The 21188-nt window shown below is 41.1% G+C and overlaps 2 protein-coding genes across 4 annotated transcripts; one reads left to right on the plus strand and one right to left on the minus strand.

Annotated features, from left to right (window-relative positions):
* Positions 1 to 3307: 3307 nt before the first annotated feature.
* On the minus strand, positions 3308 to 14963 carry fra10ac1 (FRA10A associated CGG repeat 1). Its single transcript, XM_048232480.1, has 14 exons — positions 14891 to 14963; positions 13764 to 13840; positions 13565 to 13660; positions 13212 to 13257; positions 12340 to 12416; positions 11966 to 12049; positions 11013 to 11097; positions 10774 to 10819; positions 5228 to 5341; positions 4848 to 4890; positions 4582 to 4730; positions 4346 to 4396; positions 3743 to 3833; positions 3308 to 3425 (listed from the first exon to the last, which is right to left on the minus strand). The coding sequence occupies exons 1-14, from the start codon at positions 14918 to 14920 to the stop codon at positions 3383 to 3385; spliced, it is 1032 nt and encodes a 343-aa protein (XP_048088437.1). The 5' UTR covers positions 14921 to 14963; the 3' UTR covers positions 3308 to 3382.
* On the plus strand, positions 8600 to 21140 carry lgi1b (leucine-rich, glioma inactivated 1b). Of its 3 annotated transcripts, none has more exons than XM_048232477.1 (9): positions 8600 to 8772; positions 16177 to 16615; positions 16780 to 16851; positions 17575 to 17646; positions 17737 to 17808; positions 18333 to 18404; positions 18629 to 18798; positions 19102 to 19266; positions 19684 to 21140. In XM_048232477.1, the coding sequence occupies exons 2-9, from the start codon at positions 16425 to 16427 to the stop codon at positions 20499 to 20501; spliced, it is 1632 nt and encodes a 543-aa protein (XP_048088434.1). In that variant the 5' UTR covers positions 8600 to 8772; positions 16177 to 16424; the 3' UTR covers positions 20502 to 21140. The 3 variants fall into 3 exon arrangements, with proteins under 3 accessions (XP_048088434.1, XP_048088433.1, XP_048088435.1); XM_048232476.1 differs by lacking the exon at positions 8600 to 8772 and adding an exon at positions 15462 to 16022; XM_048232478.1 differs by lacking the exon at positions 8600 to 8772 and adding an exon at positions 15462 to 16014.
* The last annotated feature ends 48 nt before the right edge of the window (positions 21141 to 21188 follow it).

Genomic DNA, 21188 nt, shown 5'->3' on the forward strand with positions numbered 1-21188 from the left:
CAGTGAACCACCTTGCTTATTGTCTTTGCAACTCGTCAAAATTATATTTTACTACGTCTGCTCGCGGACCACTTAGGATAGCTTGTGGACCACCAGTGGTCCCTGGACCACACTTTGAGAAACACTGATCTAATGCATCAACAATGCACATTTAGTTACTTGGTTTATAGGTAAAGCCCAGTGGCCAGTGGGTCTGTTGTGGAATTTCAAGTCATGTATAACAGAAAAGCATTTACCGAGCAGAGTTTTCCCAAGCAGCAATAGGGTACTGGTTATGTAAATCTTGAAAAAAAAAAATCAGTGCTTCCTTGATGTTTTGTTTTGTTATTTTGTTCTGATCTTTTTCAAAAGCAATCAAGAAATCTATAATCTTTGCAGGCTATCTATAATACTTTGCAGGCATCCATGTATTCAAACTTTTTTGCATCTTAGTGTTTTTGAGATCACACAATGTATCAAATATACTGTGTAGTCAGGTAGAAATGTTTGTTTCCAGTTCCCACAAGGCTTTGGTTTTAGGTGCCATTTGGTTTTGCCATTGTTTAACTGTCACTTTATTAATAAAATCACTAGATCTGTGACAATTTTGTTCACGGTGTAGTGATGAAAAACTGAATTTTCAGTATTTTACATTGGAGGTCTGGTCTCAGCTCAGAAATGCTAAACAGACATGTTTAGACAACAGAATGTTTTCATCCACTGGTCATATGGAGCACAAATTCAATAGACAGCATTGAAGTAGTTAAGTGTATTCAGCTAGGCTACAAACGCCACTGAATCTGTGCTGTATTGATTTTGATCAAATTTGATTGATCAAATCTGAAGAAAGGACAGAGAAATAGCCTTGGAGGACAAATATGATGGTTGTTCAAAGAATATATTTTTAAAGCTTTATCAGATACACTTTTGTACTTTTTGTCTTTTCAAAAACTACGAAAATGACATAGAATGGGATTGATGGTGCTGTTTATTGTACTGTGGATGGCATTCATGCCATGGAAAATTAGCGAGCACCTTGGTGGGCTCAGGCCATGTCACTTTGTATTGGCAGACAGATTGTTTATTCCTCTTGGTTCATTTAAAATTATATGAAGCTTAGGTTGTGTCGTAAGCACAATGAGAATGGCATTCTATATATTTCCAAATATAACATACATCTATTACTTAGTTCTTAATGATAATCAAATGTGGACAATATATAACAACTATCTATGTGAAAATTGCACTTTGCTTTGTACTTTGGCAAAGGAAAGTCAGAAGTCTCAGGTACAAACACTAAGGGTTTAAGGAGAGCTTGGACAGGGTAAAGTTGGATCGGAAGCCAATGAAGACTTATACAGATTTACGACTGATATATCCCCCTAACAGTATAAAGAAGTCTTACCATGGTGTTGGGGTGGAAGATTAACCTTTGTGTTATGAAACAATGTAACCTCAAAACTTCAGGGCAGTACACTTGACTAAAAAGCCCCATTTCAAGTTATGTTTCCAATTTGGATTACTGGGGCACAAACTGTCCCTGCAGCATGTGCTTCCTTGTGATGGGTTAGAGGTGGGGCAGGGGCAGGGAAAAGTGTTATGTAAAAAGTTTAAACAGTGTCACATCCTCTCATTTATCCAATGAGAAGGAAATGATCACTACGGTCATCCAATTAGCACGTCCTAAGTGGCCTCCATCTTAGATAATGTTTTGCTAGAACTGGCCTCTCGATTCTCAGAGGAAAGGGCAGGGAGGTGATACGTGGGCTAAACTGTGATCAGAGCAGGGGGACCATGGTGAAAAGTGAGTTAATCCCGTCTCAGGTGATTCTGGACAAGTGTTTGCGTGTGTGAGTGTGTGTGTGTGTGTGTGTGTGTGTGGTCACACTTATAGGGTGAATGCTTGCGTGAGAGAGTGTGCGTGTCTGGGCTGTTTTTCCTCAATGATCTATGACTTTATATAGCTCCAAATTACAATGTTTTTTTCTTCAAAGTTTCATAGTAGTTTGATAACTAAATACCACTGCATATACTGTATACTGTCACAAGATAATGTAAATGATTTAATATAAACAAATAAAAAGGCATTCTTTTAAAGTTTCAAAACTGTTTTGTGATCATTTCTGTACCCACAGACTTACTGACTGACCACCATATAACTTATTAGCAAACATTTCCCATTTTTTATTTCTAATGATGTATATAATCAGAGCTAGTCGCCCAAGGTGGAGAGGAAACCTTGAAGCAGTTAAGAGTCTTCCTCGACCGTATCGTGCCAAGGATTTCCCGATAAAGCCGGCTAAGACACAGTGAAAGACGATCAGATAATTGGCTGACGGCCTAGACACAGGACCGCCGTTCTCCGAGAGTGATGGTGGTGGTGGTTGGGATAATCTTACTGACCTCCATGTACCCTCTATCAGCTGGCCTGATCTGAGGATGGACAGGTCAGTGGTCACCTTTGCTGGAAGGGCTTGAGAAGCCAGACGACCCCCCCAACCCACTCTTTGCGGGGTTAACCTAGTTCAACTTTAATTCAAAGTTTAGTTTATTTTTGCAGATAGACAGCTTTCTATGTCTTTGGGGGAGCATCTGCCCTTTCCATAAAACCTGAAACATGAATGAGCAGAGATATGTTAATTAGGGGGCAGCCGTGGCCTACTGGTTAGCACTCCGGACCTGTAATCGGAGGGTTGCCGGTTCGAACCCCGACCAGTAGGCACGGCTGAATTGCCCTTGAGCAAGGCACCTAACCCCTCACTGCTCCCCGTTGATGCAGGCAGCTGATGCATGCCGGGATTAGTGTGTGCTTCACCTCACTGTGTGTTGACTGTGTGCTGTGTGTGTTTCACTAATTCACGGATTGGGAAAAATGCAGAGACCAAATTTCCCTCACGGGATCAAAAGAGTATATATACTTACATACTTATACTAATTGTCTCTAAAGCATGAGTGTGAGCTCTGCCCTTCAAAGCCTTTACCGCATGCTCAATCGATAGCAGACGTAATCAAATGAATCTAAATATGGTTTGAGTTGTATACCACAATTTCTTTGTGATTAGAGGCTAAAATACTGTCTTGTGCTTTGATGACCTCTAACCTCTTTCCCGCTTCAGCTATGTGGAAGGCTAGCTCACGGAAGAGGCTTCAGACAGTTGAAAACGTAACACATTTAGCATATTATCTGAAGACAGAGACCGTAACATTTTTTTTGTTATTTGGTGTGGGGTCGAGTGAGTTGAGTAAGTTGAATGTCGTTTGCAATCACTTTTCCTCACAGAGGATTCTGTGTTGATTTTAAAATATAAGCCAATCCTAACACGGAAAGTCAAAGTATCAGGAATTTAATTACAGTCATGAATTCAAATAAACACAAATATGATACAAAACATCCATTCTTGCTTTATAGAAACATATCTTCAAAGTAGTCATCAAACTCCTCCTCCCTGAAAAAGAAGGAAAAAAGACAGAAACATAAGCTACAACACCAGCAGCAATGCAGATTACTTTTGCCTCCCCTTTCAACACATAAACATGAGTCTGGAGTTCAGTGTCAGTCATGAAAATGCTCAGCATTTTTAGTGGTCCAGAAAAATCTGACACTTTTAATTTTCTCATAATTTCAACAAATTACCTATTTTTCCAAAGATGTTTTTTGCCAGAGGTTGGATGTTGTTATTGCTTGTCAGTTATTACTCTGAAAAGTTGTATTTGGACCACCCTGTATGGTGAGACTGTTAAGCCGTTAAGGTGAGGGCATTACCTGGACTTCTGTTCGGTTTCTGGGGCGGGGCCCTTCCAGTGGTCCGACTCCGATGGTCCCTCCTCTGCCTGCTCCTCCCTGTTGTCCGTTTCTGTGTGTGTGTGTGTGTGTGTGTGTGGTGGTGGGTGGTGGGGGGTTAAGGTAAGAAGTCAAAATGGCTGCCATGTTGACATGGCTAACAGCCACCTAGGCAGGCAGCACTGAACTGTTCTCCACTGCACTGTGATTGTTCTGCAGCTTTCTATTCATGGGTTTCATCTGGTCCCTTTACACAGGTGTATTAATTAAGCCCCATGCAGTCTGCATTCATAATCTAGGTGCTTGATTTTATACACCTGTGGAAAGGGACCTGATGAAACCCATGAATAGTCGTTACAGGAAGTGTGGTTGCCAAACACAAAGATTTAAAAATCCCCCTCAATCTGATCTGTGAGGTCAGAATCTAAAGGCATGTTTTACAAACAACCAGAAATATGGTTATAGTATGCATATTGTGCAAAAAACAATCTTTTCTGTCTGACACAGAATGTAGGAAACTGACGCTGACACATGCACATAAGTGAACTGTTGTGGGATTCTGAATTAGAAACAACATGCACACACCTTTTTGTGAAACTTGGGAGTCAGAGTCATCTGATGATGATGATGATGATTCTGTGAATAGAATAGTATTTGGTGTCTGCTTTTAAAATGACATTTAAACTCTTAATAAAGACAATGAGTAGAGTGAATTAATAGACACAATTAAGTCTCAAAATGAGTTTTGACTGCTGTGTGTGTGTGTGTGTGTGTGAGAGAGAGTGTGTGTGTGTGTGTATGTGTGTGTCCATCTGTATCACCTCTGTGTCTCCTCTTGTGCTTCTTCTTGTGTTTCTTGTGCTTCTTCGAGTGTGACGCCTTTGACCTCTTGACCCGTGGTGTGTCTGCGTCTGCGTCACCCTCTCCGTCCGAGCGTTGCCTCTTCTTCCTCTTCGTCACTTCCTTCCTCCTGATACAACAAATGACATCGTGGTTTTTTAAAAACCGCACATGCACAAGAGCACAATGCGTTTATCAGACACAAACTATGACAATAAAACTCCATAAAGACTCCAGAAAGACTCACTTGTGGTGGTAGTTGAGCTTGAAGGAGCACTCCGGGCACAAACCTGTGCAACAAGATGGACTTCTTAGTACTTTTTAAAGTGTATGTATCAATGACACTACCAGTAATCATTTCATAAACAATCTTCCAGTAATTATAAATTTCAACATTGAATGGAACACCAAATGTGAAGAAAAAACAAATCTACAGCCTACTAACAACTAAGTGCTAAATATGCTGTTGTTATACAACACATACTCAATTTATAGAATTTTATGGAAAGCAAGATTTAATTTAAAGATTTAATATAAAAAGGTGATACACTATTTGCATAAAATAGCTGGATGGAAACATAATGTGTGTGTCCAGCTGTGCAGGCGGAGACTCCTCGGGATACTCACGGAGTTTGACCAGAGCATTCCTCTTCTCACCCAGCTCGACGTAGGCGAAGTTCACCTCCCAGCTCTTAAGGCCTTCCTGCAACTCACAGCGCTTGTTGCCACACAGGAACTGACCTGCAAGGCATGATGGGTACCCATAAGCCCCACAAAATCTTCTTTGTACGGTTATGGTGGACTGACCATACTAAATATCAAGCATCAGTATGTATGATGTTTGGACAATAACACCCACAGCTTGGAGTTATACAAAGATTTTGCACCAGCTGAAAGAAACACTACTTTTTTCTGTTTTACTGCTTATTCATTTCATACATGTGAGTCAGTCCTCAGTCATAGTAAAATTAGTCAAATTAGTGCCCACTACAACCACTCTGGTCCCCAGTCATGGGCATAGTGAAATTAGCAGAGCCGGACAGTAACGGAGTACATTTACTTGAGTACAGTACTTGAGTACAATTTTGAGGGATCTGTACTTTACTCGAGTATCATTTTGAGGAGTACTCATGACTTTACTCAAGTACATTTGAGAGGCAAATATTGTACTCTTTACTCCACTACATTTCTATCCATAACTGTGAGAACCAGTTACTTCTTCTAAAAAAAAAGAGAAAAATCTCAGAAACCCTCAATTTGTTGTTTCCCTCTCAAACGTAATTGGATTGTGCAGGCGCCACTGATTGTGACAGCCTATCAGCAATCACCTTCAGCTTTCCGCCAAAGTCAACTCCATGGTCAGATTTAGATGAGAGACGAAACCATGGACGAAACAATGGATGAAGACGCAGCAAGTCCATCCCGGGAATGTGCCAACCTGTGGCCCCACCTCGCCAGACTATTTCAACTTTATGAACAAGTTAATGATAGTTTTCGCTTCAAGTGTTTCAATTACAAAATAGTATTTTGTATTTGAAATACGTATTTTAAATACATGTATTAGAAATACTGCCCATCCCTGGCAACATGGTAAAATAATGAAAATTACTTGATTTTAGTTTCAATTTCTTTTACATTCTCCAAGGTGTTAACATTAACATTTTTCATAACTCCATGTAGGACGTTTCTGTACATAAATGTAAGCACTGTGGCAGTAGTAATGCAATATTTCGAAAATGTAGGCTACTCTTGTACTCTTGATACTTCAGTACTTTTACTTAAGTAGGCATCTGACTGTTGTACTTTTACTTGTACTTGAGTAAAATTGAGCAAAGGGTATCTGTACTTTTACTCAAGTAATAAAGCTGTGTACTCTGTCCGCCTCTGGAAATTAGTGACCACTACAACTATATTCTACCACTCTGGTCCCCAGTCATGGGCATAGTGAAATTAGTGACCACTACAACTATATTGTACCACTCTGGTCCCCAGTCATGGGCATAGTGAAATTAGTGCCCACTACAACTATATTGTACCACTCTGGTCCCCAGTCATGGGCATAGTGAAATTAGTGCCCACTACAACTATATTGTACCACTCTGGTCCCCAGTCATGGGCATAGTGAAATTAGTGAAATTAGTGACCACTACAACTATATTGTACCACTCTGGTCCCCAGTCATGGGCATAGTGAAATTAGTGCCCACTACAACTATATTGTACCACTCTGGTCCCCAGTCATGGGCATAGTGAAATTAGTGACTACTACAACTATATTGTACCACTCTGGTCCCCAGTCATGGGCATAGTGAAATTAGTGAAATTAGTGCCCACTACAACTATATTGTACCGCTCTGGTCCCCAGCTGGCCCCTCACCTCAGCACAGCAGCAAGGGTTTAGCTCCTGCAGGCTTCATTAAGGAGAGATTTCCCAGATTGCATCAGAGAAAGTGCGTCACGACAGACAAACCACACCCCCATTCTCACCAGGGACAGACAGATCCGAGAGTTCAGCTTCACGTGAGGCTGTCAGTCAGGTACACACAGCCTACACACACACACACACACACACACACACACACACACACACACACACACACACACACACATATACACATACACACACACACACAAACCAAGGACCATAGGGAGGTCATAGTGTTGTCATAATATTCTCTTAAACTTTACAAAGCCCTAATATATCTCCGTCTGTGTTAGACCATATAGTCTCTATATGTGTGAGTCTCAGTGCGTTCCCATACTGTATGTGTGCACACACACTCTTACTTACTTGACCACTGTAAACACTATGTGATAAGTGACGCTTTTGCACATTTATAAGAATGGCAGTGGAGGATGTCAAATTCAGAGATCTTGTTTACAGTGTGTGGTCGGGGAAGCCTTCTGTTAGGGGGGACAGTGAGGTGCTTAGCCTTTGATCAGCCTCAGAACCATAGCACTCACCTGCAGGATTAGAACGCGCGGGCCATTTATCCGGTCTAAGTGCTGAGGCGCTGACGTCCTCAGCACAGGGATAGGATAGGATAGGATAGGATAGCCTGCTCACGTGAGACTCGCTCAAGCTGTCAAGAGCACGAAAGATGAGGGGGGGGGGGGAGCCGTGTGGGAGAGCGGGAGACTGCGTCATAGAAAACCCCAACCAGCTGGCATGGGGTGTGAGGGTGCATGTGTGTGCGTCAAGACCAAAACAGCAGAGCCCACTACACATACACACACACACATCAACAAATCAAAGATTGACTTGGAAGGAGTGAGAGAGAAAGTGACTGGCTGCGTCAGCAGGGAACCCCTACCGGCTGCTATGCTTTGGCACACGTGGTCTCACTCTCTCTTTACACACAGACACAGACACAGACACACACACACACACGGACACACAGAGGTCTCCATAAACACATATTCTGACAGTCTCTCACACATCAGATAAAAGCCTTCCAGCTGCCTCAGTCAGCGATCTCAAAACTTTCCCAGAATCCCACACTGAAAACACTTTAACCTAAAAAACCTCAACCTAAAAAAATTAAGCTAACAGCACCACAGGAAACAGTGCTGCTCACGTAGGAATGTGGCCTTCAACTGGTGATACTTGGTGCAGCTTTAGGAGCAATGTTGCCAGGCAATAGATTCCTAATGTTCTTATTGGATGATCTCAACAAGTTGCCCACAGCTAATTTACATTCTTCAGATAAATCAGTGGGAAAGTGCCTGAACAGCATGGTTCGGTAACATTGCTTGGCAACATTGGCCAAACATTTGCCCTGTCAATCATGACCTTTAGAAGGAGAACCAGTGGTAACTAGAACTCATACATCTCTGGGAAGCTCTACATGACAGTGGGCAAACACACAAAGCACACACAAAACACACAAGACACACACATATTGTGTAACAGGTGCATATTTGCCCCTCCAGCATGTCTACGTCATGTGAATGGGACGCAAGGACAACTTGTGGACAACAATCCATGGACAAGCAGCGACAACCTACACAAAACAATGTGCCCACACATTTTATGCTGCAATCCACCTGGACTTGGAAGTCGGAATTTTCAAGTTCAAAGTTGCTGACACCACAACACCTGATGTCGAAATTCCACTCGGCAAGCTAGGAGAACTTCACCAACCCCGACCTCAAAATCCAAGCAGCCTTGTGGTAATATTCTATTCAGCACCTTCGTCTTATTTGTGCATCATTACAGCAGTCTTGCATTTTCTAATGTCCAACTTCTATTTTTAGGTATGTTGGTACAGTACTTCCATGTGCTAACTACTATGTAATGCACTATTATATCTGGTATTGCTATCGCTTTTATGGTTGCCAGTTTCTTTTGAACTGGAATGCGGTTAACTGGGAAGTGACGTCCGAGAGGATGAGTCTGACAAATGAGTCTGACCTCAACTGGAGTACAACTGGAATGCAGCCTAATGTCTGTTTGTTGGTACTGTGGTTTGCATTCCGATGCTAGTAGCTCAAGGGCAAAGAGGAAATACTGATTAGATGAGATGCTGCTCATTGCTCAGGAAACTTTTCAACGGCAGGGTAGTAATGCAGCATTTCTCTCATTGTTATGGCATATTCTATTGTGGTAAGATGTACGTTGTCCCAACTGTCCAATTTTGTCACTACATGCTGCTATTATGACTTATGATGTGTTCATGACGCTATGAGCCATCACCACACACACACACACACACACACACACACACACACACACACACACACACACACAGACAGACAGACAGACAAAGGTGAAATTTCCTCATCTCATTATGGGCATTAGAGATGCCAGAGGAGAAGTGACCTCAAGGTGACGGGGAACAGGTGGACGGAATCATCAACCATTTGTTGCACCTGTATGCCTCCCTACCGTAAAGTACTGTCCAGTCCAGTCCAGTTCCATTCTATTCCATTCTATTCTATTCTATTCTATTCTACGCTCAGATTAAGGGAGAATCTAGGATTTCATGGGCAGAATGGCCTCAGTGAGCAGTTGACAAGTGAAATGATTAAATGAGAAATAAATGAGAAAAGAAAACAACAGTTTGGTGGAAAGAAAAATGATATGACAAGTGTTCTTTAGGTCAGCATGAGAAGTGACCAAGAGTGAAATCAGTGACAGACATTATTCATCAAAGGACCCCGCTTACACACATAACCTCACTTCGAGAGAGAGAGAGAGAGAGAGAGAGAGAGAGAGAGAGAGAGAGAGAGAGGGGGAAAGAGAACCCCCTTATAAAAAAGAGAAATGAAAGCACAAAACACAACAGATTAACAGTTAATTTGTATCTGTTGTGATAATCCTTCTGCTGTGTGCATGTGACCCTGTGTATACATATGACCCTGTGTGTGTGTGTGCGTGCGTTTGTGTGAGTGTGTGTGTGTGTGTTATCTCGCTATCTCTCTAAATGTAATGACTTCCCACTCACTTAATCCAGTCTCACTTGCAAGGAGAGGGTGGTACTGCAAATAAAAATGCAGTAGTGGGATTAAACTAATCTTCTGCAGTACATAGCCTAATTGGTCTCCTGAAACACAAGTATAGCCCTCTGTGGTAACAGCACTTAATGGTGTCACTGAACTTTTGTCAGACAAGTGTCCCCACACTGGGAGTTGTTTTGACTCGGTGTCACTGACCAAATGGGCAGTGAAGAGTCATTAGCAGTGACACACTGTCTGGACGTGAAAGTACATTTGTTAGACATTTGTTACATGATTATTATTTTTAAAAATTATACATGCTTATTAATACATGCCCCAACATTCTATCAAAATGAGTTAAAGTGATAGTAATGATGTAAATAGTCAATCACAAAATCCCACAATTCTTGGTTCTGCTTAACCTCTTTTACCGCCTCGTGGTGACAACTGTGTTTAAAATGTACAACAATGCCATCTAGTGGTCATTCCAAGGATACAAGTAAATTTGATTCTTCATTCATGAAGCCAGTAAACACTGACTCAGAACTGTACTTAGAACTGTAAGTTAGTACAACTTAAATTCAGTTGTAGAGTTAATCTTTATTTACACACTTTTTAAACGTATTGGGTTTAACTATAATATTAATCAATTACATTTTTAAAACCACTGAATAGCTAGTCTGCTAATCTAATAACTTGACTGATATGCATGTTGGCTTGCAAAAAAAATCCTACCTTTTCCCGAGACGACTTCCTTTTCTGTGCGCCATCTGAATCCAAACTTGAGGGCAAAATTGGAGAGAAAAATAATATTTAGCACCATGATGAAAGAAAACAAAAGAATATTATGTGAAACAGTTCAAGTGTGTCACATATGTGACATGAGAACATGGGGAGGAGCATATAGGAGAGCTTACTCTGCAGGTCAAACACTCTTCAACACCATCTACTTTTTAAGAATATGTGATACCTACCTTGTTTTCCTTGTATCTACTTAGGTCTGCAATACAGTACTCCTTGAAGAGCTTATCATAGTACTTCTTGGCCAGTTCTTTCTCCCTGCAGATCAACATGGTGTAAGAATAATATGTATCACAGTGAGTTATGGGGGTCGCTTGAATAGCATATATGGACTGCAGTCAAAAATATATTTTCAATGTTATCTGACACTTACAATAACATTTATGAAACAATCAGTCATGAAAGTTGAGTTCTAATTAATTGCTACATAGATTTAGTTTTTGTCCATACAAACGATTTGGACCTATAAAGATCGAAAAAATAGGGGCCAGGTTGGAAAGTGTCATAATTTAGCTCCTTTAACAGACCCTGAGAATGGTCCCCCTGTCTCTTCCATTAAAGACACAGAGAACAATTCTGGCAAAAAGTCGCTGATATTTTACAAAAGCAAAAAAACTAAAAATCTAATAAAAAAATAAAAAATGACATGCCCCCCTTCCATGCTGCTAAAGAGTTCAATGGCTTGAATTGTTCCCAGCCACTATGTTTGTGGTTTTCCATCTATAGTGCCAGATCTGTGAACTAACACCAACATTCTTTTGAGCGCATGCACACAGAAAACGGAACTCTAGGACTGAACTCTAGGAGCGAACTCTAGGAGCGAACTCTAGGACTGAACTCTAGGAGCTTTACAAAACCACTCCATTACAGGCCACAGTAAACAGGATGCTGTGACGTGTACCATGTCGCTTGCAAAGCATATTTTGGACTGCAGTCAGAAAATATCCTTTCCATGTTGTCTGACACTTATGAAGTCATTTATGAAACCATCAGTCGTGAAAGTTAAATTCTAATTCAATACTGCATCAATTTAGTCTTTGTCCCTTTGAAAAATGTTGACCTGTGAAGATCTCAAAAAAAAGGGCCCAGGTTGGAAAATTACGTAATTTAGTTTGAGTACACGTACCATGTCATGTCCTCCTCATCTTCGTCTCTCCACAAGAAGCGATGGTTCTCCCGTACTACATCGATGTCGGTCTTGTCTTTGTGCCTTGATTGCACAATAAAGGGGACAACATGTGACCATACAGTCATCCACGATAACACAGTGCATGGTGAAAGGAAGACTGTTAATTCTGGGACTGAACGTACTGTATAATAACAATTACGGTATGTGTTATAATCAAGATTTTAGGTAGTTATTAATGAGTTATTCACCGTCAAATATTTTTTTGCAACAGATAATTGCCATTGTGCATATTTACAGTAAAATGGTAAGATACTGGCATTTGCTTCCAAGACGGCTCTGACATCAGAGGGATACGTGTCAGAGGTACTCACGTGGAGCGCCTCAAGTCCTCCTGCTTCCCACCGTAGTACAAGATATAGTCACTGACAAACTTCTTGTGCCGGTCAAACTGAGAGCACATTGTTCAGGTCAACTTCACCAGAATAGTGCACTGCCCTTTGCAGCAAAATCAATACCATTACAGTATTTCAGCAGAGCTAAACACAATGGTGTCCTCTAAAATACCAAAACATCTACATTTGTGGCCAAAAGTTTTGGCAATAACTAAGATTTTTGTGTTTTTTTGCAAACTTGCTTGTATGGTTTCTAGATTATTGCGCAGAGTGATCAGATCCATATTACCAGTAATTAATTGCAAATAGCTTGCATTAGCATTAAAAAGTTTACTTAATCACAAACACATTTTTCACTGTATTTTGGTCCTGGCACAAATGAATAGACTATAATGAAATGACCATGATCATTTGAGTATAATCACACAGGGGAAGGTGTGAACAAGTACAAGTCATCTAAAATCACTCTATCATTCTGACTGAATTATCAGAGCAGACTGATTGCTATAAATGGAGGTAAGTAATGCTTAAAATAATGTGTTGTCTTGTGTTCACAATGGTTACCCTGAAACACATATTATGTGTAGCTGAAATGCTTATATTTTGGCCACAACAAATTTGTTTTTTAAAAAATGGAACAGACAAAAAATGGAAAATTGTGGGAAATAACTTTTACAATGAAGAAATAAATCAAGGAAGACTTACATTTATTTCTTGTAATATTTGTCTTTTCAAAAAAGCTCTAAACACCAGAGAGGTTGCAGTGATCCTCCTTCATTCATTTTTAATTACCTGGTATTCATTTGTTTTGCTTGTGTGAAAGTGAGGCCGTTACTCTACTCAAAGGATACAGCGTTCATTGAGATTATGTGATGCCTCCTGTTTTGGGCCTCCTCCCTGCACAGACAAACACACACACATCCAGTACATCAGCCTTGACATGGCCAGCATAGAATATTTCACAAAGTGATATTGAAACAAATAAGCACAGGCAGATTGATGAGTTAAGACAGACAGGTGTACAGATCCATAGATGTTGATAGATAGATAGATATATATATAGATAGATAGATAGATAGATAGATAGATAGATAGATAGATAGATAGATAGATATATAGATAGATAGATAGATAGATAGATAGATAGATAGATAGAAGAAAGAGAAAAAGAAGGGCGAGTGCATCAGTGGTCTGCATTTCTCACCTATCCCATTCCTGTGTAGCCACAGTCCTGTGGGCCACCTTGCTGTGCTTTGCCTTCTGAAACGGTTTCTGCAGGAGCAACTCCTCCTCACGTGACCTATAATATGGGATACGAACAGAGTGACTCAATACAAATATTTTGAGGAACCTCAAAAACTTGAAAGGAAACGTGGGATGATGAAAGTAGGGCCTTTAATTACCTTTTGATTCCATGACCCGATCCTTCCTGTCCTTCCTCATCACTGAAGTCAGAGTCATACCCTCCACCACCATGGACCTACAGATTCAGAATCATTTGCATTTTGTCCTACTCTATCAGTAAATATATTTACTAGTAAACAACATAAAATAGGGATGGCAAAACCTGAACTATTTGAAAGGCTTTTCAAAATGGTTCAAATGAGAAGCAGCTTGATATCATCCATCCGAATTCATCTTTCTGGATTTCACCCCAACAAAGTGCTGTTAAGAACTCATTGGCACTGACCAAAGGACTACTTGCTAACGGACCTCAGAAATTACCTACTGTGCTGTTCTCATCTTGCGCCATCAAGTGTAACAGCTGTGTGCACTCGCTCAGAGAGATGGATAAAGACAGCAAACAGCTGCAATGCTGTCCTGTCTCTGGAGGTATCTGAATGATGACTAAGGGCTCTAAACAGCCGCTTCAGCATGAGCCTGGAAACGCAACACCGGGTACGAAAAGGACGCACTCGGCTCGCATATTGCATTGAGCATAAGGTCAGTACAGGACAGAAGGGCAGAGTGGAACATCAGGCATGGCATCCCTTAGGTTTGCTTCTCTCCCCCACGTGTAGTGTCGTGTCATATATATATATACACATATATCGTGTATAGGCCTACCACCTTAATCTAGTCTGTCTGCTGCTACTTATTCTATATAAGAACTATATTATACATAGTTCATTTTCATTCATCACTAGTCTAATTCAGCCATACATTTACCGTTGTGTTGCCTGCTTTCAATTGCACATTGGATGCACAATATAGGCCCATCAGTTCTACGAAATGCATACCAATCGCTATACAAAAGAATAAAAGCATGGGCTACAGGACGATGCAATGAATCTTACAGTGCGACCGAGAATTAAGTTGGCCTGGTGGAAGGAAGGAAAAGGCTAACAGGCTAATTGTAAACTGGCAAGCTAGGCTCCCTCTCTCCCTCCCTACAGTTAGAAGCTGTGGGATATAGAATGCCTGTACCGTACAGGCTGGTGGCGTTATTGGCTCAATGAACAAACTCAATACGAGATCATGCCATGCCATACTAATTGTTACGGATACCATACAATGGAAAAATCTTCACCTTCACAAGATCCAATCCCCTGTGTTCCATGTTTCATATGATGTTTACATGTAAGAATGTCGCTCGCGGATGACGTATGGTAATGGGCGGAGAGAGATGTGACAAAGATAGGGTTAACTCCACCTCCTCCATTAGAATTAACGCCATACAAAGACGCAAATGTTTTCTAGAATTTTTTTAACCACATCGGGTGATATATTAGAAATGAATACCCCGTTGCACAACTGCAGTTATTTGTGTCATAAACTGACATTTTAAGTCCAGCAGCCAGCCTCTCCTACTCTAGGAGACAAATTCACATTTGTATTTTTTTTGTGTTTTTTTTGTGTCACATTTTTTTCCAGCTGCATAGTTCCAATTTTGTCAACGGGGAACAACTGATCTTTTATATGATAAATAATGTAATTGAGACCATTTGGGAGGAGGGGTTAGGAGGGTGAAACTTTTCCAGTCCGTTGAACAAAACTACACTGTATTCAAAAATGATTGAGAGAAAGATCCCCCATTGAACACAAGACAGATTCCGCTTTTAACTCCATAAGGGTTCTGGGGAAGCTATTGCGGATGGGTGGGGGTGCTTGGAGAGACCTCTCACTGCCCTGCCAAAATAATGGCGATCTTTGTTACAGCTGAGTGCATTAGCTAGACAGGGAAATTGAGATTTTCCTTTTCTTCAAACCTTTTTATTGTTGTATCGTTGTATAGGCTACCTGGGAATCCAACTTTAACCACAGGTCATTAATAATTATTAGTCTATATATTATTCATTTGACAATAGACTAATAGGCTACAATACAGGTATCTAGACATAGCCTAAATGTCTCCTCTACAAATAGACTATGCTTTATCATAATGTTGTGTGACTTCTATTGGCTTTCATCCAGGGGTGCGCAGGTGCACTGTCCCATGTCTACATAGGCTCATGAATATTCCTGGAATTATTCATGGCTTTCTTTCTGAGGTATCTACATAAATAAAACTGCATGGACAAAAGACCATACTCAATTGGCAGTCGTCCCTCTAAAAGGATTTTACAACGCTCTCAACCTCATCGTCTCATCATCGGTGCAGACGTCACAGACTACCCAAGGATAGCGATTCTTGGACAGCTTGGGTTTATTTCGGTATTGGGGTCGGGAAGGTTTTTTACGCGTAGACTTTGGTTTTCGTTGTTTGCGTTTCGTGACGTTAATTTGATCTTGATGGAGTTTTAATTTCAGAAATTGGCACTGGCTGTTGTTAACTGCTGGCTGTCTTCTCTTTCATGATATTTTCATCCTATTCAGTGATCGCCATGCTGCGTCTCGCAGAACGAATTGCTTGGATGACTGCCTAGCCATCACGACTCGCAGCCTCCTCAGTTGCATTCATCACACGGCGTCTGGAGTAAAAGAAGAAAAAAAAAAAAAACAGCCACTAATTCAAGAGACAGAAAAGGGGGATCTATAAAAACACTCTCCCACGGCGGACACCAGGTTCATGCTCAGGAATATTCGATCCCAGCGGTTGTGACCAACGCGTGGTTAGCTACAGGATGGGATACACAAACAAAACCGTGAGAGGCTGCGCTCTCCTGCTGTGGATCGGTACTCTACTGCTTCTGACGGAGGGCAGGAGACCGAAGCAGCCCAAATGCCCCGCATCTTGCACATGCACCAAAGATAATGCCTTATGTGAAAACATACGATCGGTTCCCCACAGTTTCCCACCTGACGTGGTGTCACTGTAAGTGATGTCTCTTATTTGTTTATTAGCCTATTATCTAATCATTTATGTTTTTTTGTTGAGTTTTTTTCTCAGTGCTTTGGCTCACATAAAAACTGTTAATTGTTGTTCAAGGGTAGGCCATAACTAATCCTGTGCAATGTTTCTTTCGATTTCAATCACAGATCTTTTGTGAAATCGGGATTCACAGAGATTGCAGGGGGAAGCTTCTTGCACACGCCTGCTCTTCAGCTCCTGTGAGTTTCGTTCTTTGTCATCTTCATTTATGGCTATCTCATAATAGCGCTTTGATCGCCGTACTTTACAGGGTGAAAGGTTTGCACCGAATAAATGCACCCTGTTTTTCTCCAGGGGAGCACAATAGGCCATTGGCCCGGAGCTCCTCTGCCTGTCTACGCACAAAGGCCCTTCAAACGGGCGTGAAAAGTATGCAATACACTTATCCACGGGGATACATGGCCTTGTCCATTAGAGCTTTGGACAGAACACACCAAACATTCTAAGAGAGTTTGCAAGTGTCTGGATTCGAAAACAACAAATGAAAGTGGTTGTGTGTAAACATAGCATGCATGCATGCAGGGTAAACTCATCTAATTTTACAGCCAGAGGCAGAGTTTTCATTTTCATTAACACCCTAGCCTTGTAGCTCATAGCAACATTGTACATCTAGGCACAATTGCCATATTACAGTTGTAGACATGCACAAATAAGGTTGAGACTTGTTGAGCTAAAATCACTGATGCTCCAAAAAATCTCACATGCCCACACATGACTTACATGATCATTCAACAGCAATTGTAATCCTGAGAGTGACCAAAGACATCTTTGCTCCAGGCGTTTGGATGAATAATGTCTTTGTTGTGCCAGTGCTTGTTTTCACAGACAGAAAAGTTTGAGTGACAAGTCATGGTTTTAAAGTGCATAATTGATCATAATTGTTGAATTGTCTTTTTTTGCAGCTTGTTCACAGCCAACTCATTTGATTCCATTGATGAAGATGCATTCCTGGGATTGCCCCACCTTGAATACTTGTTAGTTTGCATCACCTCTTAATAACAATTCACTATTGTCTATGCTCATATTGTGTGCATGTTTTTTTAATGATAATTGTCTCATTGTAGGTTCATTGAAAACAACAAAATTGATTCAATATCACCTTTTGCATTCCGTGGTCTGAAGTCGCTAACACACCTGTAAGTGTTCAAATATTTACATTCATATAGCATATAACAAGACTTGATGGGTACACATAGGGGATAACCCTTGTTGTCATAATGATTAGGTGTTATATTTTCTCTCCTCTTGTCATGTTGTCATCTGAGAGAACTGTTTGCTTTATTTGCTTACCTTATTGCATTCATGCCTAGTAACTCCCTCTTAAATCATCGCCATTGAATATATATCATGTCAGCTTGGAAATGTTGCTCACTTAGTGCTTCTGGCAGGAACTGTAACAAAATGAAGACAACTAAACTAAACTGTTCATGGAAACTAGTTATACGCTGTATATAGTCAATATCATTATGGATCATAAACATTCTGAACTATTCAGCTCTTCAAAACAATCAAGATATTGTTTGACATGACAAGAGTGAATCTCCCAGTTGGAATGCATGACGTGTGTTATAAGTGCCAAGAGAGATATGTGGCACAGCAATCAGGACACAGATTGTCATGCGTTTCACCACACTCTGTTTGATTTATGCTTTTTGTGCAGGAGCCTTGCCTACAATAACCTAGAGTCACTGCCAAAAGATGTGTTCAAGGGTATGGATGCCTTAACAAAAGTGTGAGTAGCTCTAATATAGTACTGAAATTACTTCTAAAAACACTGAAGACACACAAAGCTGTTGAGAAAACCTTCATAAAAATTGACTAACACAGAATACAGTCAAGGATTAGGTTACTGCATATTTTACTTTTAAACATGCTGGTTTTAGGTGATGTATGCCTTATGCCGTTATTCACTGTTCACTGTTCACTGCCTGTTATTTATGATAATGTATGACACAGGGATCTGAGAGGAAACCTGTTTCACTGTGAATGCAAGCTCAAATGGCTGGTGGAGTGGATGTACAGCACAAATGCCACAGTGGATCAGATCTTCTGTGCAGGGCCTCCCCTCTACAAAGGGAAAAAGATCAATGACCTCGTGCCCCAGTCGTTTGACTGTATCACAGCAGGTAAGCTGCTGCTGCAGCAGCACTGCGCTTATGTGCCACGAATCATAACAAACTACTGAATATTATGTAATACATTCTCTATAAACGGCCCTGGAGGCTGAAAATGATTGGCAGTGCAATAAACTAAAACGTTTGTTTGCATTCTCACATATATTTTGTCATATACTGATATATTGCACATGCATTGACAGTGCATTACACAAAAGTCCCTCTTGTCTAAAAATGACATGCAAAAACATGTTTTCTCTCATCTCCAGTGTGACACACTAAAACTAGTTTACTCTTGCCTGTGTTTGTTTTCAGAGTTTGCCTCTCACCAGCCTCTTAAATTTGAATCCATTTCCGTGGAGGCCTTCACGTTTGGAAATGATCAATATGTTGTGTTTGCTCAACCCTTCACTGGAACATGCAGTTTCCTGGAATGGGACCATGTAGAGATGGTCTTCCGGACATATGACAGCATTGAGAGTAAGTGACTCTGGGGCAACTGGGGTTTTCTTTCTGGAGCAAGATGAAGGCTTTGCTGTGTTGCTGTTTTTCACCACTAGATGGCGATATGCTTTGTTGGCATGGATTTGGAAGTCAGGATTTGAAAAGTTACAGTGTCTGGACTGGTTGATAGCTGAGTGAAACTTTGCAGTATGATTTCTCACAGTTATCTGTCTGTTATTATTCTTTCTGTCTGTTTCTTTCTTGTGCAGAAGTATTCAATAAACTTATAATTTGGTTTTAGTCAGTTTGCAACTGGGATATTTAGTAGCCTATGTGAGAAATAGGCCTATGGATGGAAATATCTAAGTCTGTGGATCCACTTTTCTTTCAGTTTTTCAGTATTTATCTTTAATTCAAACCAATATGTGCATGTTCCCTTTTTCCCCCATCCAGGCACATCCACAGTTGTGTGCAAACCTTTAGTTATCGACAACCAGCTCTTCATCATCGTGGCCCAGCTGTTTGGCGGTTCCCACATCTACAAGCGGGACGTATCAGCCAACAAGTTCATTAAGATCCAGGACATCGACATACTGAAGATCCGCAAGCCCAATGACATTGAGACCTTTCGCATCGACGGAGAGTCCTTCTTCGTGATTGCCGACAGTTCCAAGGCCGGCTCCACCACTGTCTACAAGTGGAACGGCAACGGCTTCTACTCCCACCAGTCACTCCACCCGTGGTACCGCGATACCGACGTGGAGTACCTGGACATCGTGGGCAAACCACACCTGATTCTCTCCAGCAGTTCCCAGCGACCTGTCATCTACCAGTGGAACAAGGGCCTGAAGCAGTTTGACCGGCGCACCGACATCCCCGAGATGGAGGACGTGTACGCTGTTAAGCACTTTCATGTCAAGGGCGACCTCTACATCTGCCTAACGCGTTTCATCGGTGACTCCAAGGTCATGCGCTGGGATGGCAACATGTTTGTGGAGCTGCAGACCATGCCCTCGCGAGGCTCCATGGTCTTCCAGCCTGTGGTCATCGGGAGCTGGCAGTACGCCATTCTGGGCAGCGACTACTCCCTCACACAGGTCTACCAGTGGGACTCCAAGAAGGGCCAGTTTGTCCACTTCCAGGAGCTGAACATCCAGGCCCCCCGGGCCTTTGCCTTGGTGTCCATTGACAACAAGGAGTTCCTGTTGGCGTCCAGCTTTAAAGGGAAAAGCCAGATTTATGAGCATCTGATCATAGATCTGAGTAACTAATGTTGGGGGTGCCGACTCACAAGACAGGCTATGAGCATAAGTGGAGGACAAAATGCAGTAACCGAAAAATACTGACAGAGACAGACTAAGTGCATGATATAGCCCGCGCTAATAAAAAAAAAACAGCCCCCCTCAGATGAATGCCTTGCTAGAAACATTCTTTGTATCCTACTCTGTTGTCACCAACTGTTCTGCACTTTTCACTTTTCCTCTTTTCTCTCCTTTAAACAAAAGCCATTGTCTGTGTATTCTCTAAAATTACGAGCTCCCCAAACATGTGCTAGAATGTTTACTGAGGATTTAAATAAAGAAACAAAACGTTTAAATCTTTTCATTAACCCTTAACTTAAAATCAATTGCCAAATAAAATGTTTACAATTTTTACAATGAATAAAGTAATTTATAGCAACCACTTTTGTATGACATCAAGGGACCATTTTAGAAGAGAAAAACACAATATGTGATGTTACATTTTAAAAAGCCTTTTAAATACATAACCCTTGAAAAGCAATAGCCTACATAACAGAAATGTAATTAGTAATTGTGTTATCAGAACTTGCCACGTGTGAGGGTTTTCATTTGTGATCTTGCTTGTTTGTAAATTGTGCATAGCGCTAATAAACTTCTTCAGTAAAATCATAATAGCGGTTCTATTCTCTCTCTACGCAATGTAGGCTAGGCCATGCA

The sequence above is a fragment of the Alosa alosa genome, chromosome 22 (assembly GCF_017589495.1).
Source record: "Alosa alosa isolate M-15738 ecotype Scorff River chromosome 22, AALO_Geno_1.1, whole genome shotgun sequence".
Taxonomy (NCBI): domain Eukaryota; kingdom Metazoa; phylum Chordata; class Actinopteri; order Clupeiformes; family Clupeidae; genus Alosa; species Alosa alosa.

Bases quoted from the DNA above. Each gene is read 5' to 3' on its own strand.
- fra10ac1 (XM_048232480.1), bottom strand. From the start codon at position 14,920: ATGGAACACAGGGGATTGGATCTTGTGAAG. The intron at 13,841-14,890 runs GTGAAGATTTTT...CTGAATCTGTAG, and splicing joins GGGGATTGGATCTTGTGAAG to GTCCATGGTGGTGGAGGGTA. The intron at 4,731-4,847 runs GTGAGTCTTTCT...TTGTTGTATCAG, and splicing joins AAGCTCAACTACCACCACAA to GAGGAAGGAAGTGACGAAGA.
- lgi1b (XM_048232477.1), top strand. From the start codon at position 16,425: ATGGGATACACAAACAAAACCGTGAGAGGCTGCGCTCTCCTGCTGTGG. The intron at 17,809-18,332 runs GTAAGTGTTCAA...CTTTTTGTGCAG, and splicing joins CTGAAGTCGCTAACACACCT to GAGCCTTGCCTACAATAACC. The intron at 18,405-18,628 runs GTGAGTAGCTCT...TGTATGACACAG, and splicing joins ATGGATGCCTTAACAAAAGT to GGATCTGAGAGGAAACCTGT.